The 24,532-nt window shown below is 37.0% G+C and overlaps 3 protein-coding genes across 3 annotated transcripts; 1 reads left to right on the plus strand and 2 right to left on the minus strand.

Moving 5' to 3' along the window:
- The first annotated feature begins 356 nt into the window (after positions 1-356).
- Positions 357-8,408, plus strand: adra1bb (adrenoceptor alpha 1Bb). Its single transcript, XM_079838223.1, has 2 exons — positions 357-1,437; positions 6,846-8,408. Exons 1-2 carry the CDS (start codon positions 486-488, stop codon positions 7,334-7,336), a joined length of 1,443 nt encoding a protein of 480 aa, XP_079694349.1. The 5' UTR covers positions 357-485; the 3' UTR covers positions 7,337-8,408.
- Positions 7,335-16,041, minus strand: eif4ea (eukaryotic translation initiation factor 4ea). The gene is made up of 8 exons (XM_079838224.1): positions 15,983-16,041; positions 14,990-15,093; positions 14,778-14,873; positions 14,585-14,648; positions 14,390-14,503; positions 14,137-14,276; positions 8,634-8,763; positions 7,335-8,538 (listed from the first exon to the last, which is right to left on the minus strand). The coding sequence occupies exons 1-7, from the start codon at positions 15,998-16,000 to the stop codon at positions 8,649-8,651; spliced, it is 651 nt and encodes a 216-aa protein (XP_079694350.1). The 5' UTR covers positions 16,001-16,041; the 3' UTR covers positions 7,335-8,538; positions 8,634-8,648.
- Positions 16,042-18,150: 2,109 nt separating this feature from the next.
- Positions 18,151-23,848, minus strand: adh5 (alcohol dehydrogenase 5). The gene is made up of 9 exons (XM_079839472.1): positions 23,384-23,848; positions 22,761-22,862; positions 20,968-21,109; positions 20,758-20,845; positions 20,061-20,280; positions 19,700-19,960; positions 19,297-19,432; positions 18,630-18,768; positions 18,151-18,531 (listed from the first exon to the last, which is right to left on the minus strand). Exons 1-9 carry the CDS (start codon positions 23,399-23,401, stop codon positions 18,507-18,509), a joined length of 1,131 nt encoding a protein of 376 aa, XP_079695598.1. The 5' UTR covers positions 23,402-23,848; the 3' UTR covers positions 18,151-18,506.
- Positions 23,849-24,532: the final 684 nt, after the last annotated feature.

The following is a 24,532-nucleotide window of genomic DNA, read 5'->3' on the forward strand; positions in this document are numbered from 1 at the left end:
TGAATTAAATTGTGTGTAAAAATGTCTTCAAATAAATTCATATTTTGGAGCGTATAGCTTTAAAAATTAAAACAGATCCCCCTCGTTTGCAGTGATCAGCAATAACTTTGGAAGAAGAGCTTATGTTGCATCTATTTCTTTCCCATTTTCTCTTGTTAAATTATTTGGATACATGGTGGATTTCTAAACTAATTTGTGTCATTTGTTAAATGTTATTTAAAAGTTTAAGACAGTGTTTCCCATGTGGCTAGTGCATTTTGTAAGCTTTTTCAGCTGTTGTAAAAAAAAAAGAGAGTTTGGACTGAAGCAGAGATGGGCGGTAACGTCTTCCCCCTGAGACAGAGACTCTTATTTTCACATTACATGGGTGCATCAGAATGAAAACATTGCTCATTAGTAACTCACGCAATGTTCTAGTCATTTATTAGGAACCTGACTCAAGCAGCCAACCAACGTGTCAGCAATGGAGAACATTTTTCGCCAAAATGAACCAACAAAATGAAGATGAAGTCACACAGTCCTGGGGAATCGGTTCTTTGGACGGATATGAAGAGTCATCCAATTCAAATTCTTCCGAGTTAAATGGCACAGAACTCGAGCCTCTCCACCTGTCCCGTGCCGTCCCACTCGGCTTGGCTTTGGGGACTTTCATTATATTCGCGGTGGCTGGAAACATCCTAGTGATACTGTCAGTTGTGTGCAACAGGCACCTGCGAACTCCAACTAATTATTTCATCGTAAATCTCGCTATTGCCGACCTGCTCCTGGGCACAACCGTGTTACCCGTATCAGCCACCTTGGAAATATTGGATTACTGGGTGTTCGGGAGGATTTTCTGTGATGTTTGGGCCGCTGTGGATGTGTTATGTTGCACCGCATCCATCATGAGTCTTTGCGTAATATCCATTGACCGTTATATCGGAGTGAGCCATCCGTTGCAATACCCCAGTATCGTAACGGGACGCAGAGCTTTGCTGGCCATGCTGGGAGTTTGGGTCCTGTCTTTGGTCATCTCTATCGGACCCCTACTGGGATGGAAGGAGCTTCCGTCAACGGACGACACGGTGTGCTTAATAACAGAGGAACCCTTTTACGCGCTCTTCTCATCGCTCGGCTCATTTTATATTCCCTTAATTGTTATTCTGGTCATGTACTGCCGTGTTTATGTAGTGGCTAAACGGACAACGAAGAATCTAGAAGCTGGTGTGAAGACGGAAGCGATGAATTCGGGTGAAATCACGCTGAGGATTCACAGGGGTTCGCAGGTGCACGAGGACGCCAGCACTGCAGCCAGAAGTCGCGCTCATCAGGCGAGGAATTCTCTGACAGTCAAACTCCTGAAGTTTTCCAGGGAAAAGAAAGCAGCTAAGACCTTGGGGGTTGTGGTTGGAATGTTTACGATGTGCTGGTTGCCATTCTTTCTCACTTTACCCATTGGTAGGTCTTTATTATACAGCAGTTGCACAATTTAGCCCCCTCTCCCATTCATGTTATCACACTAAAGTTGTCACAAAGAGAAATTGCAATGGAATAGTAGGGTGAACTCAGGTTGATTGGGACACCTTTTGCCATTAAGAAAAATTAAATACATTAGGCCTACTTGAAACACCCCTGGTTTAAACTGCTCTGATCATCTAAAAACCAGCTGACAGTTTTCTCCATTTTTATATTTATAAAATAATAAATTAAAAAAAAACTTTTTTATAACTTTATAAGCTTCATGGGATCCTCAATTTAGGTCCCCACACTGACACAAGTCCCCATGAGTCTGTGTGCATTAAGGATGAGGTTCCCACCGAGATTGAAAAACATGTACACACACACACACTGCATCATTATGCCGGTTTATATTCTAGCTGGTATGCAGTTTGACCAGTAGAAAAGTGGCCAAAACCTTTTTAAAACCAGCAAACCGATCAGCACAGGAGACTACTAACCACCTTAGGTCATTTATATATTATTGTAGCTAGTGTTAGTAGTAAAAATAATAAATTCATACTATTTTAAATTCTTAATAGCATCCTGCCCTTTATCCTGTTTGGCCTTTATACATCTTGATGCCTTATATTGCAATGTGCCTGCTAATATTTGTTCTCATGTCATTACTTAGGATCTATGAAAGGTTAGCAAACAGCAATTAAGATAAAACAATCCTCACAAGAATAAATCATTATTACGGTTTAAATTTAATGCAAATAATGAATCATTAGCAAATTAATAGTTTGGCAAGGTAAATGGAAAACTTTTTTTCCAATTCTATTTTTATTAAATTTTGTTATAGGCCTACGACAGGAAAAACACAAAATACATAATATACAAAAAATAAAAAAGCATGACAACATTTTATAATAATTTAACATAAGTAAATTGCTTAAATTACTGTGGAATTATCCATTCTGTGTCTAAATAGATCCGCCTTTACACTCACAGGAAATACGTGCAAATGATTTATCCCAGAAGCCTTCTGCTGCTGGACGCTTGAGGTCAGTGGGAAGACTGCAGAGTAGGGTCAAGACAGAATAAATCTTTTTGCACTTTATTTCCTCGTCCCTCTCATGGGGCCCCCAGTGTGGGGTCTGCTGCATCCGTCGTTTGGCTGTCACAGCAGGGAGTATGAGAACGAGGCCCTGGACCACAGCCATTCAGACTCAAAGACAGGTTATTATTAATGAATTAGCATAGTAGTCATTCCTGTCCCAGACAGGGTTATCTCAGCAGGGCAGGGTGCTTGGAAGTTCAGCTGGCCTGGTTCTTAATTAGGCAACTGTGGTTTTCTTTGAATTGAACTTAAGTGGAAAACAGTAGTGTGTTTACTGGGTCCCTACAGTGGATTATTGTAGATACAGAAGTCATATTAACGAACACATCATGATACAATGTTTCAAGTTAACACGTTTATTTAGACGTCAGTTTGTTTTTAATGAAAACTCTTTAAAACTTTGAATCTTTAAAATCATTTCAATTCAAATCTTTATTTAGTTTGTTAGTAGTGTAAGTGGGATAATATAGCTGTTCAGCTTAAAGGGATAGTTCATCCAAAAAAGAAAATTATCCCATAATTTACTCACCCTCGGTGTCTATGACATTCTTCTTTCATAAGAATACAATCGGAGTTATATTTAAAAATATGTCCACACCAGACGCGACGCAACTACAAGATGCCAAAACAATCAAAAACCACAGCCAATCAGAACAGCGTGTGGGCGGGCTCTCGTGGCGAGTGTGAAGGAAATGGATAAGTACATAAAAAAAATTCACAAATATTACGCCATTTAAACACTACTAAAAATACATACTGAGTCACTAAAACAACCTTTGTCATAGAATATAACTGTTTGTTCACAGTTTGAACGTTCTTGTTTCCATTTGTTTCATTTCAAGATCTGAGGTGAATTATACATTGTTGCTTTTAGCACGACTACGTTACAAAGCTTGGAGCACTAAGTGATATACAAAGTCAAATTGCACGCTTTTAACATTAAATAAAGCACATAAACATTACCTGAGATTATGTTTTGTGTTGTTGTTCCAGCCACGACGTTGCAGAAATAGAAACCGTTTCTGAAATAGAATCATCGCGTGTCACGGCTGGTTAGGACAAAAACTCAATTTAACATGAAAAACATACCTTTTATCGAACGTTGCGGCGCATGTAGTTAGGACACGGTGTTACGCTTTTTCTGTAAGTTGAATACAGAAGGGGGTCTGCCGGAAGCTAGATATTTTACTTTACAACATGTTAAATATGGATATTTTCCTCCAATTGATTGGCTTAGAATGTCTTTATTAACCCCTATAGATAAGATAAATATAAATATATATATACAGTATTCAGTATATACATGCAAATATTTCTTAAATGTATAAATGAAAGAGTTGTATTTATACACAGTACACACACACATATATTATGTAAACACAAACTTTTGTTTTGGATGCTATTAATCGTGATTAATCGATTGCCTAGCACTAATATTTTCCTTACCCAAACCCATGATTCGCTTCAGAAGGCCTTTATTAACCCCCCGGAGCCATGTGGATTACTTTTATAATGGATGGATGCACTTTTTTGAGCATCAAATTTTGGCCTGCCATTTAATTCCATTATAATGCTTGGAAGAGCCAGGACATGTTTTATATATATAACTCCGATTGTATTCGAAAGAAGAATGTCTTGTGGGTCATTTTCATTTTGGGGTGAACTATCCCTTTAAGAAAATCTGCTCATAATTTTGGCTAATTCATTGCTGAGGAAATGAATACATGAGATACACATGCTAACAGGGATTATGAGTCTTGCTACATAAATCTTTGATAAGTTTCCTAACCTGTCATACTAGACAATGGAACAAAACCACAGTGAGCCACTTGACTGCATACAAGTTGGAAAAACAGGATGCAAGGATGTGGACAGTATCTCAACTTGTTTGCTTCCTCTGAATCCTACTGTTCTAGAACAGTTATATTCTCGATGAGTTCTTTGATAAGAGTGGTAATCGGATCAGAATAATGAGACTATTTGCTATTTAAGTAAAATTCTTTGCTGTGCTAACATTAATTAAGGTCTATTTAAAGTCTATTCATGACTCCTTTTTAGAAGAACGAAGCCTAGATCTTTGTCAGCTACACACTCTCTTGGCCTTCATTCGTGAAACTTTTTTTTTGTTCAGCCAAGTCTCATGGTTCCCATGGTACTTTGAATGCAGTGGGTCAATGCACTGAGGTGCCTCCGGCTTACACAGCAGGGATATCAGTCTAAAGCAATTAATGGCACAGATCCATAGTTTCAGCTACCACTGGAAATGAATGAGGAAAAAGTGGGGGAAAGGAGAAGTACACCTTTTCTATGAATCTTGCTAAATATTGGTTTTGTGATCAACAGAAGACAGCATTTCATAATCAGGCTATTAATTCACAACAGCTTCAGCAGATACATTTCTTTCAAACGTTCATATTTCAACAAGGGCAAAAGGCCTGAATTTGGCCTGTTATGAGATGATGGTGGCACTAACGTGGTTTTATCTTCACTGTAAACCCTAACGCTCAAAATAATTCATTGGTTTGAGTAGCCAACTCAAATTAAGCAAATTAGTTCAATCAAATTAACTTTTAAGAGTATTTAGAGCTTTCTTTTTCTTTTGAGTTCTCAAAACTGACACATTTTAAGTAATCTGAATTGTTTTATTGTTTTGAGTTTATTAACTTGTTTCTTTTCATTTAGACTAACTTAAATTTAACCAAAACTGGGCTGGGATTTCAATAAATGGGACAGCAAATGCCAAAATAGATGCCAAATGTTATTTATTATTTTATTTTTTTGCAAGATTAACATTAAGTGGGAGATTTATTAGTGTTTAATGTTCTGTTGTGCTAGTTTAGAAGAGTTTCTGTTATGTTGGTTTTTTGTTCCATCATGGTGACGAGTGAATCATGAGCTTAGTTTGAGAACAGATACATGTTAAAGGTTTTATATTGCTGTCTTCATTCAGGAAGTGCTACTCTATGCTACTGCTACCAAAGCATTTATTTAACTATATTATATATTATAACTATAACTATAATATTATATATTATGTATTATAACTATAAAGCTAGTCAAGTTTCCACTACTAAAAATGTGAGATTACATGATATTTTTAAGTTAAATTTACGAATTAGCTTACTCAAAAATTTTAATTCAGAGCAATTACAATATGCAAGTTCTACTTACTTTAAATGTCTTAACTTAAAAAGATTGAGGCAACTGATTGCCTCAATTTTTTTGAGTTTTGCCAACTTATTCAGGTTCACAGTGTACTCTGTTATTAGATAACTTGGATACTAAACTCAACAGTTTAGTGCTAGACGTTCTTGTAGAAAAAACAAACAAAACAAAAACAGGACCAGGATAAATGGTGCAAGTTCAATAGTGTTCAGCCATCGGCACTCGGGTCCAATAAAAGTCTATTTAAGGTTGACTTGGGTTATAGATTTATAATGGATTATAGACTTATAATGGATTCATTATAAAGTTTGCATTTCTGGGGGTGTAAAAAAATATTGTATTTTAAATTGTAGTTTTTTAAATTCTATTGTAGCATGTTATCTTTATTGTCTTAGTTCTATGCGTCCTAAAAACACAAGCTTGATCATCCAAACAACTCTTGATTGATAAGGTGTCTAAATACAAATCCTTTCTTCAGAGTTTGCGTCAAAGAGTAAACACAATATATAAATGTAAACTTTTTTACAATAACTTTCTTCTTTATAAATGCTATGCACATCTGCCATTTAGTTTGTCAATGACACATTTTAGTAACTTGCAAGAAGCGGAAAATATTGCTAAGCAAACGTTGCTGCCATCTGCTGGATGCTAAAGCAAATAACAGTTCTTTGCTACTCACCAGAGCCATTACCTCCAGCCCCCAACACCCTCTCTGGAGCTCCAGCTCCCCCTCTCTTGACCTACTGTGGGCATGATGGGTGGAGCTGCATCCCCTAACCACACCCTACACATACCCCGATCTCTCCACCCTTTAAACAGGTTAAGCTCCACCCTTGAGCTCCAGATGCTCTGCAGCGAGCACTACTTGGAACAAATACCAGTGGTACGGCAGGGGGAACAATCACGAACAGTGCCAGCAGGGGGCACACCAGTCATGTTAATGAGAGAAAAAACGAATCCCACTCACACAGCATGACAGTCAGAAAATGGACAGAAAAGTTTTCTCTGGAATTATGTCATCTTAACGATGACAAGTACAAAGTGAATTTAGTTTATAATTTGAATGACTAATAAACTTAGAACCCTAATGTCATATGGCTAATTTAATGACAAAAATATAACAATATATTTATCTTTGCAGTGGCCTTCAACGCCAGCCTGCGGCCCCCTGAGACCATCTTCAAAATCATCTTCTGGCTTGGTTACTTCAACAGCTGCCTTAATCCCATCATCTATCCCTGCTATAGCCGGGAGTTCAAGCTAGCTTTCATCCGCATCCTGAAATGCAGATGTCACCGCAGGAGACGGCCAGGTTGGAGATCGTACAACTACCAGGGCTCGCACATCAACTCCTTCTACTCACGGCAGGACTCAAAGGACTCTGTGAACTATGGTAGTTACCTAAATGGGAGCCAGAGAACCCTATCCTCTGCCAGCCCCAGCCCTAGTTATCATACCAAAGGCCTATCACATTTCCAGGAGGATGGACCCAGACATGCCCGGAGCAGGACACCTTCTGTGTTATCTGAAAGTATTTTGGATCATCATCTTGAGCCTGTGGAGGAAGATCCAAACCAGTCTGTAGGCCATCCAGATCAAGCTGGTATCCGAAATTGGCAATTGAAAGAGTAAGGATGTCAACTAAGTTTTTATTTACCCCAAGTATTTCTCTGGTCATGACATGAGTAAATACAAAGAAATCATTCATATTTCATTCCAAACTATTTAATTCTGATATACAACCCAATTTCCAGAAAAGTTGGGACATAATACAAAATGCTCCAACTTTTCTGGAAATGAGGTTGTACAAACTGCCGTTAATGTACAGCATGTGAATACATTAAAGCAATTTTGCTGAATTCCAGATCTAAATAATTCATTAATTATTTTCAAGTTGTAAAATTGTCATTAAGATACTTTAAAAAGTTAATACTTAAGCATACTTAAATGTTGTTCTTGCAAATTTGATTAGGCTTTTTCAATAAAGATGAAGTTATTCAGACTGCTTGATCATAAAGAGGAAGCAGATACATTTAGCTAAAATACATTTCTAACCTACAGAAATAAGAAAATGGCCCCCACATTTCAAGAATCTCAGAAAGGATTATTTATTTATCAACATATGCATTTCAGTGGCTCTTTACTGGATATAGACAATGCACTGTGCATTTTATTTACAGTCGCTTTTCATACATTTTCATAAGCACCCATTTTCGAGAAAGGGGTTTCTTTTTTTTGTCAGGCTACTCAATAAAACCCCTTAGGAAAATGTGAGAACTGGAGGTCAGTTTTCTCAATACTGCCTTGAACACTTTACATGAGGAATGTAGAACAAGACTGCAAAAATAACAAATTTTGCAACAGTCTTTAAACAGAATCAACCATTGACATTCTCAAGCTGCAATACAATAATTGCTTTTACAGTTTCATTAGAAATATCATGATATCACGCGAACACTAAATCCAAAGCGGAAACAAATGGCTAAGCAGTAAAAAATAAATAAATTACACTTAAGATTTAGTAACTGCAACTCAACATAAAAAGGCAAACAGAATATGAAAGAAATATTCATAAATTGCATTGAATACACTTCCCACCCCAACCAGCAAAAGATCTGCTTATAGTACGTTGACATTTAAAAAAAAGAACGTGGCTCTGTGTTTATACATTGTACAGTTTTGTAAATACAGTATTCTTCCGATTAAAGCCTAATCTGAAGGCATTTCATTTCCTAGTGTTTCCCCCACAGCATCCTGTGAAGATCCCAGGATTGTTTGCATCTCTTTTGATGAAAATTTGAATTTGATAAAGATTCAGACTGTTGTTGCAGCATCTGAAAAGAAATTATAGCATGATCAATCTTACAAAGGATAATGCAATTAACCATGTAATATGAAAATGTACAAGGAACTATCAAAAAATACCCACTGTTTAAAAGGCTCCTTAAACAACAAACTTATTCTTGGTGGTGGAACCACTTTTGGTGGCTGTGTCCGCATGTGACTGGTATCCAATGATGACCTTTGATGGCACACCTAATCTTTCCTTGTACACACGCCTGTGAATAAACAGATAAAACTGTTCAGATAATGGCAAGCCATAACATAATGCGTCTACCTAATAACCACAAATGAAAAGAAACAGCAGAGATCTTCCATATTGGTGACATACATCCGAGTGCAACAAATTATTGGAAAAGAATAAAAAAAAGTAGGACAGGGACTTGGAGATGTGGGCATGGCACTCAAGGTATGTTCCCATTTCACACAAAAAACTATTGGCGATGAATTTAACGAACATCCATGTGTTCTGGGCTAAATGAGCTTGTTATATGTGTGTACATATAATGGTATTTTGACCAGCTGAGAACTCCTGAAGAGTAGGGGTGCTCCGATTGATCGGCAACCGATCTCTATCTGCCGATAATCGATTTGGGATGATTGATCGGCGGTATCTAATAAGGCCGATCTCATGAACCGATCACATGCTGACGACACATAAAACCCCATGCCTGCCGTGAGAGCTAGGGTATGATATGCAGCGACACCGTCTCATTCTCTTTCCGGCGCGGGTAAAATAATTATAATGCTGAAGGTGAGGTAAAATTCATATTTCTATATTAAATAACTTGCGCAGTCATTTGAAAACTGTGAGACGCAAGTTCACAAACAGCGCGAGTGAATCACCGCGTGCGCGCGCACGCTCTCTCTTTCCCTCAAAATGCTCAAATGGCTTCACATCAGCGCATCGCATTTGCACTATAATCGAGCTGCACAGTTGACACAGGATTTGCCACTTGCACAATCGAGGCAGTGTCGCATCGTCGCTAAAGTTTATCATTTGCATTTATTTTTAAGTCTTGCCAGTGTTCAAATCGCTCAGCACTCGCGCGCTCTCCAGACCGTGAGCGCGCGCACACGCACACACACACACAGGCCATCTCACAAAAAGCTTGCGAGTACAAATTGCGCTGAAATGGTCAGATACACACAAATGTATGTACTAAATTACCGTCTTGACGAGTGTGCACGTAAACCCCGTCGTGACTCGCGAGTGAACGTTTGTGCAGCTGCATGTAACCGTATCCGTGTTCGCTCTTAAAGTGACAGCTGTCGAATAAACTGCTGCTGTCTCTGAGTTTCTCTTTGTCTTGTGTTGTTTGATGAACCTTTATGACACTCACTGCTCTTGAATGACTAACTTTTGCAACCTTAAGTGTAAGGATTAATCTAATTTAATTTATTCAGGGAAGACAAATATTAATTTACATTTGATTTCTTATTAAATGTCTTTAGTATTTCTCACCTCAATACTAATGTTAGACCTACCTGAAAATTGGTCTTTAAAAACAAAAATGCACTGCATGATCAAATATTTAGGTGAGATAATGATATACATTTATTATATACATTTATTTGGGAAAGATGGCCTACAGTAGCCTTAAGTTATCTCATTTTCTAAAATAAACACTTGGTGGTTCTTCAAGATCTTGACTCTAGCCTATTTCTACAGTTTTTTTCTCACTACAGTTAATTTAGAGTTAGTTTCATTTCTACAAATGGTGCAAACTCTGCAAGATTATAGATAAAAGATTCCCATTCCCTTGCCATTCTGTGATCGGCAGTGATCGGTAATCGGCCCCAAAAATGCTGATCGGAGCATCTCTACTGAAGAGTTTATAAAACTAATGAACATGTCAAAACAGTTGCAGGAATTCCCCTGTTGCATACAAATGAAGATCTGCTGTAAGAAGTTTCTGACGCCTATACCGAACTGTAATGGGCAACATAGCTCCTTTGACGAGAAAAAGCAGGTATGAGTCAGCATTGTCTTTTTTATGGTGTTTCTGGTTCATTTAGATTTCAGTCAAACCGCACCCAAGTTCACTTCATCGGTCTCTGTATGCTTGTTTGGTGTGCACCAGGGTTCAGATGGCAGCGTTCACACTTATTCAAATGAACTGTGCACCAGAGTTTGTTTTAATGGAACCAAACCTGCCAACACACCTTTAAAAAGTCACCATGAAATCAAAATGGACCTTTTTTTTTACGGAATACTGCAGTGTTACTGCAATAGCAAACCATTCAATCAATTCCTTGCGGGCAAAATCAAGTCCCGTCCTACATTTTTTGTTGCTTGAGAAGCCATTTCACTTTGATATACATCACAATATGAAAGAAAATACCATCACAACTTCCGTTTCATGCTGACTTTAAGAATGGAGGCAGATGAATGTGAGTTCTTGCAGAGGCGGGGTTTAAGTGGACTAAATGATTGGAGAAGTTCTGCATACATCACCAGAGAGATTTCTGCCGTTTCACTTAGGCCTGTCGCGATAATTAAATAACCGTCTAATTGCGCCTAATGTTTCAGACACCTGCGATTATAGCGCTCTTTTATAGGCCTACTACGGCACAGGGGGGAGTTATGGACCAAAAGAAATACAGGGAGTGCAGAATTATTAGGCACGTTGATTTTCTGATCATATTTTTTTTCCAGGCACATTTGACCAATTCCAAACCACAGTAATCCTAATAACTACTATTGATTTAGTATTTAATAATGTATAAGTGATATATAATTGTTCATGAAGGCTGGAAATGAAAATCACCTTATATTCAGGTGTGCAGAATTATTAGGCATGTTTTCTTTTACAGATAAATTGAGCCAAAAAAGAGATTTAACTCAGACTGAAAAGTCAAAAAGTATTAAATGCCCATGAGAAGGATGCAATACTAATGCAATACTAGACATTGCAGTTAAGGCATGACCATTGGACAGTGAAATGCTCGTTGGGTCAGCAGGATCTGACAAAAACAGGTGGTGAAGAAAAGACACCTGTTAACTGCAAAAGAATTAAGAATTAAGGTGAAGAATTAAGGGTGAAACCATCAGGAACCCTTTAGTCTCCAGCGCCACCATTTTCCAGAGCTGCAACCTACCTGGAGTCTCCAGAAGTGCAAGGTGTCAGGATCTCAGAGACTTCAGTTAGGTAAAGAATCCTAAAAAATGACCCCCACTAAATAAGAATCACAAGCTGAAGTGTTGTAAAATACATGAAGAAGGTTTTTTTATAGGCTTTATGGACAGATAGGTTGAGAGTGACTCTTGAAGGACCAGCACCACATCCTCTAGTACCACTGTTTGAAGAATTCATCTTCCAGAATCTGGCAGTACGTTTTGGGAGTTCATTTTAGTCCATCCTGAAGTCCGTTTTGCAGAGATGGACTAAAAATGAACTCCCAAAACGTACTGCCAGATTCTGGAAGATGAATTCTTCAAACAGTGGTACTAGAGGATGTGGTGCTGGTCCTTCAAGAGTCACTCTCAACCTATAAAACCTATAAAGCCTATAAAAAAGCAGGCTTCATGTATTTTACAACACTTCAGCTTCCACTAAATGATTCTTATTTAGTGGGGGTCATTTTTTAGGATTCTTTACCTAACTGAAGTCTCTGAGATCCTGACACCTTGCACTTCTGGAGACTCCAGGTAGGTTGCAGCTTTGGAAAATGGTGGCGCTGGAGACTAAAGGGTTCCTGATGGTTTCACCCTTAATTCTTCACCTTAATTCTTTTGCAGTTAACAGGTGTCTTTTCTCCGCCACATGTTTTTGTCTGACCCTGCTGACCCAACGAGCATTTCACTGTCCAATGGTCACGCCTTAACTGCAATGTCTAGTATTGCATTAGTATTGCATCCTTCTCATGGGCATTTAATACTTTTTGACTTTTCAGTCTGAGTTAAATCTCTTTTTTGGCTCAATTCATCTGTAAAAGAAAACATGCCTAATAATTCTGCACACCTGAATATAAGGTGTTTTTCATTTCCAGCCTTCATGAACAATTATATATCACTTATACATTATTAAATACTAAATCAATAGTAGTTATTAGGATTACTGTGGTTTGGAATTGGTCAAATGTGCCTGAAAAAAAAATATGATCAGAAAATCAACGTGCCTAATAATTCTGCACTCCCTGTAGACAAGCACCAATTAAGTGTTCGTGCAATATTTATAGTCATTTGGAGCAACTTAATGTGAGGGACAGAAGATTATTTACATTGTTAAATTAAAGTTGACGGAAATTCATCTTCTCTCCATTGCAACTGTCAAACATTCTATATGTTGCTTAAAGCGCATCATTCTGCACCCGGGACACGCATAAGCAGTTTGTGCCGCTCTATTTTTAAATGTTCATATATTATCACCGTTTTGCGCACTGAAAGATTATTAAAAGCCAATCTTGTTCTGTTGTATCTATCATAATCTTGTTGCCCCATTAAAAAGCTGCACAATACATTTAAAGTAAGCATCTTTTAATCGTGTTCTTTTATAAGAATACAAATAGTAATTTGTTTATATTAAAATGTTTCGATTTTATAAAATTACTCTGCACCAAATATTTTTTCAAGAATTACTTTTAGCTGCTGAATTATATCTCAGTTACTTTATTTTTTATTTTTTTTTTCATATTATGATTATATATATATTTAGTGGTTTCTGGATTGTGTTTACCAAATAAAGTGGCCATTAGTTCATACTGTGTATGAATGACACATTGTATGGCCTTTTCTGTGATTTGGCCAGTATGTTGTGATTGTTTCAGTTATGTACTGAATTTAAATATATATATATATATATATATATATATATATATATATATATATATATATATATATATATATATATATATATATATATATATATATATATATATATATATATATATATATATATATATATATTTATTTATTTATTTATTTTTTTTTTTTGGTGTTAACTGTAATCTTATGCTAAAAAATGATAACGGATTAAAATGAATCACAATAATTTAATGAATGAAGCATACAAAAATTATTTATGACAAAGCCCTAAAACAGACAATTAATTGTCAAAGCCCTAAAACCGCCAATTCATTGGTATAATCGCAATTATTTTTTAGACAATTAATCGTCAGCCAAAAATGTAATAATCGTGACAGGCCTGTTTCACTGGAAGATCAAATTATGACCTTTTGATTAAAATTTACGAGATCAAAAATGAAACAAATGCACAGGTGAAAAATAAGATAAATAACATGCATTTATAATAACATGCATAGATAGGGTAAACATAGAAATTGAGAAATTATAGCAATGTGAACATCTAGGTCAGGGATCCTCAAACTTGGTCCTGGAGGGCCACTGTCCTGCAGAGTTTAGCTCCAACCCTGATCAAAGTCACCAACCTGTGATTTTTCTAGTGATTCTGAAGACCTTGATTAGCTTGCTCAGGTGTGTTTGATCAGGGTTGGAGCTAAACTCTGCAGGACAGTGGCCCTCCAGGACCAAGTTTGAGGATCCCTGACCTAGATGTTCACATTGCTATAATTTCTCAATTATATAGAACCCTAATCTAGGTTAAAGCTGAAAGGAATTGAAAACTCACCCTATGTGTACAATAGCATCTTTGTTCTCGTAGTCTGAAGTCCATATCGCTATTTTGTCTCCCTTTGTTCGGATGTTGACGACAGCCCCACAGACATCATCACTGTGGTCATCAAATGCTTCTCCCACAAGGCACAAAAGCTGAAAAACAAAACCAGAGTTGAGAGAGAGCAGCTAACCCTTTAGGATCTATAAACAAACAATTAATTTTGCAGCTAATGCAGTTAAACCGACTAGACAGAATGAGGACTTACCGTCTCCAACCAGAAGCGATCCAGGTCGGCTCTGCGCTGCTGTTTGGACAGGGTGATCAGCCAGCGGCCGCCCTTCTTGTTTCTCTCATCTTCCCACATGGGCTCAATGCCATCCTGCTCCGAAAAGTGCAAACGGATCAATTTAGATGGATTCAAAATACTAACATACTGTTACAATGCTATACTGTGCCTTACCTTGAAGAGGGAGTAGTCACATCCTGACATTAAGTTACTTGATAACTGAATGTGATTGTATAACCTGAGAACAGAACATTAAAACCTGTGTTAGTGCTGCTTACAACAACTAACAATATGTTTACTTAATCAAAGGTTTTTGTGAATCATTCAGGCTATCCATGTTGTTTCAAATCCCTCTGGTAATACTCACGCCCAGAAGTCTTCCACTGTGTCAAACTTTGAGATGAGACGGAGATTAGCCTGCCATGTTTTGCTTTTGTCATTTTTAAAGAACCAAAGAGCCCATCTGTCCCCCGCACCCCCATAAAAACAAACAAAAACAGATCACAGATCAGTTTTTTTGTTTGTTTTACATTACAATGCTTAACAACCATGAAATGTGTGTGGCCTGTGTGACTTCACCTGTTCTGCAGAGGATGTTTAATGTAATCTTCAAGACTCACAATCTCTTGCGTATTTTCGTCCTTTTTTTCTTCTTCTGAATTCGGTGGATTTGTTGAATTTTCCTACAAGGAACATTTCATTTCTATTACATTTCCTCTATTTTCATCTAAAGATTTGCAAGCCGAATGTGACATTTCAAACAAAATGCCTATTTTGTTGAGCAGTCGAAATATGAGGAAACTAATATCTTTCAATATCAAGTGTCTCAAAGTCTTTCCTTTATGACCGGGTAAGTGGAAATTGGATGGCTATTCTTTAAAGTTCTTGCAGGAACTTCTTTAGAAGTTATTCAGAAAACTGCCCTTTTTTGAAAATGTACATAAAGTTTCCCCAAAGGCTGTCTGTGTACATGGTGCCTCAGGTATCTTTTCATTTTTACAATGACAAATAAGTATGTTTAGAAAGAAAATGTCAGAGAGTTTAAAAATGTGACATCATTGACTAGAGGTCCTTCTAAACATTCTTATAAACTTACAAAGTAAACCTCTAACAATTCTTCTTATTTATTTCTATAAATACATGTATTTTCTATATATACTTATTTTAATAAAAGGTCTGTTTTCGAGCTAAGTTACATGAAGCGTTGTCCATAGAGACTAAAAACAACCACACTAAATTCTTAGTGACACACAAGCAAACCATGAGTCTAGATTAAAGAAACGGAGATGAGTTAACAACCATCTTCAACTCCAGAAAACATCAAATGTGCTCACAGCCCTCCTTTCCAGACAAAAACATAAAATATTTCACACTTTTGCACAATATACTTCAAACGCATATGTGCGGCAGTCAGACACATCAGCTCATTTGACTTTGCTTTAAGAGATATTACTCCATAGCAACACATGTATCCTTCTATACAAGCACCGACCAAAATAAAACAAGTATTTAAAATTATTAACTACAACTGGTGTTATCACAGTGTTTGTAGAAGCACTTATATTGACTCACCGGTTCAGCAGTCGCCATCTTCTACAAATGTGAAGAGTCTTTCCGTGTGTGAAAACACCATTTGATTGGCCAAACTCAACCGAACACATGTGAGTGAATGCGGAGCACGCGTCTGGACAGCGACCTCTAGAGGACACAGAGAGAAGAGGACTCCCGCCGTAAAAGTATGGCTGTTTATGATTATGTTTATGACACTCCACTGCTTGAGCACAACTAGTGTTTCAGTTAAGTATTTCATATCAATATAATATAATATAGTGATAAGTATAAATGTATTTCTATAACTGAAAGTAGTCAAATTTATTATGGAAATAAAGTCACCATGAAATCAAAATGGACCATTCTTATTATTTCACTTGGATAGATGTCACAATAGGGAAGAAAAGACACAACCTCCGTTTCATGCCGACTTTAAAGGCCAGTTCACACCAATAACAGTAAAGATAACTAACTACATTAGCATCCATTCTACACCAGTGGTCAGTGGAAAATAACGTTCTTTTTAGTATAGGCAGGCACACGCTGCACTTTTGTTGTCTGCTGCTTTAGTTCACCCAAAAATGAAAATTACCCCATGATTTACTCGCCCTCAAGCCATCCCAGGTGTATGACATTCCTCCTTCAGACGAACACAATCAGAGTGATATTAAAAAATGTCCGGGCTCTTCCAAGCATTATAATGGCAGCCCAAAATTTGAACCCTAAAAAAGTGCATCCATCCATTATAAAAGTAATCCACATGTCTCCGGGGGGTTAATAAAGGCCTTCTGAAGCGACTCGATGGGTTTTTGTAAGAAAAATAGCGATATTTAACACGTTATAAAGTAAAATATCTAGCTTCCGTTGGTCCGTCGGAAGCTATATTTTAATTGATAAAGTTTTAAATATGGATATTTTTCTTACAAAAACCCATTTAAATGCTTGCAGGTCAAGCTCTTTGAGCCAAGATGTATTCTAATTGGCTGTCAATGCTTTCTGTTGCACATCAGGGGTCCGTTCTTCGTACCTCGCTTAATACATCTGAGATGATTTGACAGATCCCAGATCTTCTATCCTGATAACTGATCTCTGGCTAATTTAGTTCTTCAAACGAATTTGCGAATTGGAATAAAATATCTGTATTAAATGATCTAAGATTACTGCGCGTTCTTGTGTTCCCTGAAGAGGGCAGATGCATCGATACACGAAACAATCAGCATGCAGCGATTGGCTGGCGGCAAGACAGCAACGTAATGACATCATGCCTAAATAAAAAAGCCACCTGGCAAAAAACTTGACAAATTACACAAAAAAGCCCCACAAATTTCTGGATCTTTATAAGGAAACAGCCAAACCAACATAAAAGTTATAATAGATAAATGATATTTAAAAAAAAAAGATGATTACCAACTATTTATACACCCTTTACATTTTTATTTCAATGTTGTAATTAGCAATTCATTCATTTAATTTTTAAGTTAATTTGAAGCAGATTTGTTACGTGACAGTATTAAAGTTCAAGATCAAGTTCTCTGCTTCTCCTGCGCTGCATCAAGCCACTCCCAAAATATCCGTCATCACTCAAATTAATGCATGGCTCAGAGTAACTGTACATGTAACTGTAGCATGTGTGCAAGACTGCAATAACACTATAAAGTAATTATTCCATCACAAATAAATCTCTCAATCAAGTGGCTGCATCTGTAGTATATACACCTTTTACACAGCATTATATTATTTTCAAATACATTTTTATATTATTATTATTTAAAATGATTATTGCCCCTGGTTCAGTAATGAACTCTTGTGATAAAGTAGCAGTGGCTGGGAGAGATTTTAAATATCACCTCAAGATGCAATCTAATCCTGTTTACATGAAATAAGCCTGCTCCCGAGCAGGTTTAAGTTTACAGACCTGTTGCTATGAAAGCAAGTCTAGGATGAGCTTCGAAGAACCAAACAATCCAAGATCATGCTAAATCGTCAACAATCAAATCCAGCTAACGGAGTTAGCGAGGTATGAAGAACGGACACCAGCTGGAAAAAGCTGATGGACTCCTCTGTGCCATAGACTCTGCTATTCTTTTAAATTTAGAAAAAAAAAAAAAACCTTCCTTTATCATAGTTATCGTGTAGTATGAACAAGTCATTAGAATTTCACTATTTGAAAATACATTTTGAATAGGTTAATTTATATGCATCATAATTTATTTGGATATTTTATGCTTTTAATGTACATTCAAGATTTATAACAGAGCAGATTTATACAGAATATAATTTGATGCCAAGCCAATAATATTGCAAGATTTTAATTAAGATTAAAAAAAAAGGAAACAGAACGTTTTGTGTTTGATCAATCACATTTATTCAGTGTGTAACTGGAACTCCACACACAAATAACTATTAATCAGAACAACCTCTTAACACAACAGTCAACACTTTAACTACTGAGACAAGGGTGTTAATGATTAGTATGTCTGTGGCAGGTACTTTATGTATGGTGTGTATGGCAGGACAAGGCAGGGTTCATGTTCCAACTCGAGGCTCAAAGCTGCAGGACAGTTCGGATACTATGGAAGAAGCCAAGAGAAAGGTTTGCATTAAAATATCAGTTTGTTTCCCACATTGCATTAATATGAAACAGCACCAGATAAAAACAGGCATGTACCTCTTCCCAGCATGCATCAGGTCAAAGGCCTCATTGATCTGGGTAAAGGGCATTGTGTGAGTAACAAACTCATCCACCATCAGCTTCTTACTCATGTAGTCATTCACCAGCTTAGGAACACTCTCCACACTCTTCCAGCCTTAAAGGCAAAGAGAAAATCTTTCTGTTAAGATTTGTTTGTTACATTTGTTTTTACGCCATGTTAACATTGAGGCAATTTACATGGCAAACACATGGTCAATATTCACAATCCATAAAATAATTCTATGGAACATTTCAACTTGACATAAGACAGACATACATCTAAAATACATTCAGCTGACACGTTCCAAAATATGTTTCTGAATGAAAGACGTTTTCTAGCAATATCATAAAATAGAAAACCCAATAGAAACCCATGTATAAGTCTTGAGTGACCCAGTCAGCATCTAGTGAAGACGACTTGGTCTCCTTCTATTATGAAGTTAATTACCCAATGTTATATTTATATGCTACATGTTCATATATCATATGCCATTTGAAAATGGGAACATAAAATATATAACATGCAAAAATAAGATATACAATCAACATTTTTATTAAAATATAATACATTTATATAACAATATCAAAATAAAATTAATCAAACAAAACAATAAAATAAAAAATAAAATAAAAATACACCCACCACCAAAAGCTGTGCCTTTCCATGTACGCCCTGTGACCAGCTGGAAAGGGCGGGTGGAGATTTCTTGCCCTGCCCCTGCCACACCAATGATGACACTGGTTCCCCAGCCTTTGTGACAAGCCTCAAGAGCAGCCCTCTGAATTCAAAAGAAGTGAAAATAATATTGGTCATCTTGGGCATCCTAAGCTGTATAAAACAACTGGGCAATTATGCACTTCACATAAGTACAATAGTGTTAAATATACGGTCTCTATTTATGAGTTACCATGGCAGCAAATATTTTGAGGAACAATGACGACTTCAACCAAGCGGAGATCTACAGTTCTGCTGTAGACATCTGTATGGCTGTATTAGTCAGCTTTCGTTCATCCCTATCTAAACGGCTGATTTTTCTGCGGTTTACCATAATGCCAACATTGCCGATGCATTCGAAGGAGTAGTCAACCCCTCCATCTGTCCGCTCCACCAGCACTTCCTGAATGGGCTTGCTGTGGTCCTTGGGGTTCACAAACTCAGTGGCGCCGAACTTCTTGGCAATTTCAAACTTGTCTGGGTTGATGTCGATGCCAATGATCCTTGTGGCACCGACTGACTTGCAGCCCATTATGACTGCGAGCCCCACTGCTCCCAAACCGAACACAGCACAAGTAGAGCCGGCCTCAACCTACCAGGGTGAATATGACTATTGACCATGTGACATTTTGGGTCAGAAGGAAATATTCGTATTATTATAAAGACATGCACATTAATTAAATGAAGCAGACTTTGGCAGTATTGATGGCAGCCCCGTATCCGGTAGAGATGCCACAGCCAAGCAGACACACTTTGTCCAGGGGGGCATGTTCATCCACTTTGGCCAGAGATATTTCAGCCACCACAGTGTATTCGGAGAAGGTGCTGGTACCCATGAAGTGGAAGAGCTGCTTTCCTTTACAGCTGAACCTGGAGGTGTCATCGGGCATCAGACCCCGACCTTGGGTCACCCTGAAAGAATTACATCACAGCTGAGCATCTATAAACCAATTGTCAGTTGGCATGAAAAATAACAAGACATACACTACAATTAAAAAGTCTGGGGTCAATCTCTAATGTTTACCAAGGCTGTATTTATTTGATATTTAAAAAATAAAAAACACAGTAACAGTGAAATATTACAATTTGAAATAACTTCTGAAATTTTAAAACGCGATGAATTTCAGCCGCCATTACTCCAGTCTTCAGTGTCATGATTTTTCAGAAATCATTTTAATATGCTGATTACTGCTCAAGAAACATTTTGTGTATCATTTTATTTTTATTTTTTGATGGATACAAAGCTCAAAAGTCTCTTTACTGTCACTTTCGATCAATTTAATGCATCCTTGTTGAATACAAGTATTAATCTTCTTGCTGACCCCGAACTTTTGAATGGTAGTGTATTTTCATAAAGGAGAAAATTATGGAAAATATATTCGTAATTACCTGATTTTCTGACACAAGTTGGTTTTGGGATTTTTACAAAACTTGCACTCTCCACATTGGGGTACATACAGCGGAATAACAGTATCACCTTAACAAAAAATGAAAGAGCTTCAGGCATAACTCATTAATTTCTGCATAACTCCCAAAACTGCTCACATTTTTTACAATAAATGTCATTGAAGTGAGGGTTAATAGTTCGTTTTGACATGCCTGCTTTGAATTTGGTGACCCCTTCGCCAACACTCTCAACAGTGCCTGCCCCCTCATGGCCCAGGATGACAGGAAACAAGCCCTCAGGGTCACTTCCACTCAGGGTGTAGGCATCAGTGTGACACACACCTGTAGCATGAATCTGAAACACACAACCATGCAAGACTTCTCACCATTATATTTGAATATATTATTATTCAAACCACAATACATTTTTCTCTATAAATGATTTGATTGCTTAATTATTTGTAATAAAGAACAAAATCATAAACACAACACTCCTACCTACATAATCATGCATTAGACAAGACACGGAAGACAGTCAAAACTGAACCTGCTCAGTGTAAATCTGTCACAAAACATGGTGCTTTGACAGGGTGCAGCTGCAAGCTGGTTTGTTACAGCTTTAGCAGAGCTTGTGCAATTATTAGTTATAAAAAGATCTCAATCTTCTGATATGTCAGTTTAAAATGTTAAATTATGTAGGTTACGGTGACATACATCCGAGTGAAACGGCTTTTCAAACAATGATTGGATGGTTGTGGTTTGCTATTGCTATGATCTCATGTGAGTGACAGGATGTCCCGCCCTCACGCCATCAGAGAACAGATGCTGTGGCAAGAGGGAGGGGAAGTTATTTTGATTAAAGGGGTGGTTTATTATGATTTGAATTTTTTAACTTTAGTTTGTAATGTTGCTGTTTGAGCATAAACAACATCTGCAAACTTTCAAAGTTCAAAGCAAAGGGAGATATTTTATTTGAAAGAAATCGCTTTTAAAGGACTACAACAAATGGCTGGTAAGGACTACAACAAGCTTATTAACGGGTTAGTGACATCACTAACTAAATTTACATAAACCCCACCCCGGGGAACACGCAACAAAGGCCATGCTGAGTCAAGAAAGAGTTGTTGTAGTCGCATATGCCCTTCACATTTATTGCAATACAGTACTTAACACAATTGCAATAGCATGTCTTAAAAGCAATAGAACAACATAAGCTATAACCGTAATTAAACTAAACTATACCTGTTCTATATTCATGCAGTGCATATTCTGTGGCTCTCACATGAGCCAATTATAGATTATCATGACAGAATATGCTAATCAATGACTTGAAGATTAACTCCACGAGCTACATAAATGCATCAATTAACCATTCAGAAACGTCCTGTTGCATTCTACATGTCACTTCTTCTTGAGTCTCTCCATCATTCTCAGACTCCGGTTTGAACATAAAAGGCTGAACAGTTTCTGACATTTTCAGTGCCTGTCTGCGTGAGGTAATCAGAGCTGCTAGCACTAGCTCTTGAAGCTCCACCCTCTTCTTGAAAGGGAGTCAGAGCAATTATCCCATTTGCATTTAAAGGGGGCACACACAAAATGACGCGTTTTTGCTCACCCTCAAAAAGTGACAATTTTAACATGCTATAAAAAAAAAAATTCTGTAGGGTGTTTTGAGCTTACACTTCACATACACACTCTGGGGACATCAGAGACTTATTGTAAAGGGGCATTATAGTACCCCTTTAAAGATTATGAGGGCACATGAATTTAAAAATGAATAATGTCATGAATGGATACATTTATAAAAATAAAAAAAATAACACTGCAATATTCCATCATTTCAAGACTAATTTCCAAAAACAAAACTTGTCCATTTTGATTTCATGGTGACTTTAAAAACAAATATTGTACGAAGCACCACAGTACTCCGTGTCATCAACAATCTATGCACATCAAATAACCCATTGCTTTTGTCAAGAGGTACAATGTTCAGATTAATGGTTTACCTTCACTCGAACTTCATGGGCTTTAGGTGGAGCTACCTCCACCTCCTCAATGGAAAGAGGCTTACCAGCCTCCCAGGCCACTGCTGCCTTGCATTTGATCACCTGAGAATGAATCAAGAAGCTGTTAGTTCATAAATATTGTTAGAAGAGATGCATAACTAATTTTCACCTAAAATTAAGGTTATGAAAGTCACTGCTTTGGATGGAAAACGAGATGCAGTTAACGTAAACGTACAGCAAAATCTGCACAGCATATGGGGATATCTCCATTTGCATGTTGTAAGAAATCTGTAGTAAAGGTGAAAGGCCGTTGAATGCATCAATATAGAGATTAGACTAACAGGTGATCTTGCATGCATTGTCATAGCGGGATACCGAAAACAAGGCCAACGGAAAACAGGTCAAAGCAGCAGCACAATGGATCTTTGTATATCTAGATCTGCACTCACTACTCCTGTCATGCACAAGTAATGCTACATATTTGAAAGCGCTTTTGATTAAACTGCATTGGGTCTTGACACTGGAGGTTCACAAATGTTACATTAAACATGCACAAATGGAAGTTACACAATTAAAACGTTACGTAGTTCAAAGGGTGAGGGCAAATTTCGCTGCTAACTTACTTTCCCAGTTGTGTCCATGCTTGTCTTCCACCACGAGAGAAGGGAAGGGAGGTGTGGGAAACTGAAGAACTCTTTCTTCAACCAATCAGAGACCAGGATGTGGTTACGCTTGAGCAAAGTACGTTGTTTTTCTCAGCGCGTGCAGCGCGTTTGAATCTAATGGGTCTTTTGAACTGATAAATATGAATGAAGGAGCAGTTTCGACTCGAACTAGAAATATCCTGTCAAAACATTTCTGATGCCTGATAAAATGTAAATATGAAACTGGATATAAGGATTACCTAACGCTTTACGGAGAAAATATATTCAAGAAGGACCAACTAAATTTAACATTTAACGTGCACAAAAATGTTTTTTCACGCTTAAGGAAAAAGTATCATCTTATTTATGAGAGGAAAAACTGATTGTTCAGAATCGTTTTACAAAAGTAACAAGCTGCGAATTAGACTTCCGGGTTCTGACGTCATACCTAATCACACATGCAGGAACTTTGATTATATATATATATATTGGTAACACTTTAGTTAACATTAAATATGCTCAACAGAGGTGTTGTTCATGGTTTAGTTAATCTTTGTTAACGTTAGTTAATAAAAATACAGCTGTTCATGGTTTGTTCAAGTTAGTTCACAGTGCATTAACTATAGTTAACAAGATTTTAATAATGCATTAGTAAATGTTGAAATTAACATTAACACAGATAAATAAATGCTTTAAGTGCAGTTCATTATTAGTTCATGTTAACTAATGTAGTTAACTGATGTTAGCTAATTAACCTTACTGAATAGTGTTACCATTTTTTTTTATTCAAGAACTGTACAAATATACAAACACCTTCAGGAGAACATTAGAATTAAGAAATAAAAGACATTTGTATGTGGTGTCAAATATCTAAAGGAAGTGTTAAGAACCATTTACATACATATGAAGAAGACACATAAAAGACAAAAGGGACAAACATAATTAAGGGGATAAGTAAGTACCATACATTTTATGGGGAAACAATACTGAGAGATAGATAATCATCGGGGGCTTTGAAATAGACAGTCACCAAACACTCTACTGATTTTACATTTTACTTTACATATATACTTTACATTTTGAATCTGTTACTTTAAACTGTAGTTAGCACCATAGTATTGCTTTTCT

Source organism: Gobio gobio (genome assembly GCF_949357685.1).
Source record: "Gobio gobio genome assembly, chromosome: 16".
Taxonomy (NCBI): Eukaryota; Metazoa; Chordata; class Actinopteri; order Cypriniformes; family Gobionidae; genus Gobio; species Gobio gobio.

What these genes read in the sequence shown, in the direction of transcription:
- adra1bb (XM_079838223.1), top strand. Translation starts at nt 486, where the DNA reads ATGAACCAACAAAATGAAGATGAAGTCACACAGTCCTGGGGAATCGGT. An exon ending in CTTTCTCACTTTACCCATTG is followed by an intron (nt 1,438 to 6,845) that starts GTAGGTCTTTAT and finishes TTATCTTTGCAG; the next exon opens with TGGCCTTCAACGCCAGCCTG.
- eif4ea (XM_079838224.1), bottom strand. An exon ending in AAACATCCTCTGCAGAACAG is followed by an intron (nt 14,874 to 14,989) that starts GTGAAGTCACAC and finishes TGCGGGGGACAG; the next exon opens with ATGGGCTCTTTGGTTCTTTA. An exon ending in GTGACTACTCCCTCTTCAAG is followed by an intron (nt 14,504 to 14,584) that starts GTAAGGCACAGT and finishes TTTTCGGAGCAG; the next exon opens with GATGGCATTGAGCCCATGTG.
- adh5 (XM_079839472.1), bottom strand. An exon ending in CTGCCATCAATACTGCCAAA is followed by an intron (nt 19,961 to 20,060) that starts GTCTGCTTCATT and finishes TCACCCTGGTAG; the next exon opens with GTTGAGGCCGGCTCTACTTG. An exon ending in TCGGCAATGTTGGCATTATG is followed by an intron (nt 19,433 to 19,699) that starts GTAAACCGCAGA and finishes TTTTGAATTCAG; the next exon opens with AGGGCTGCTCTTGAGGCTTG.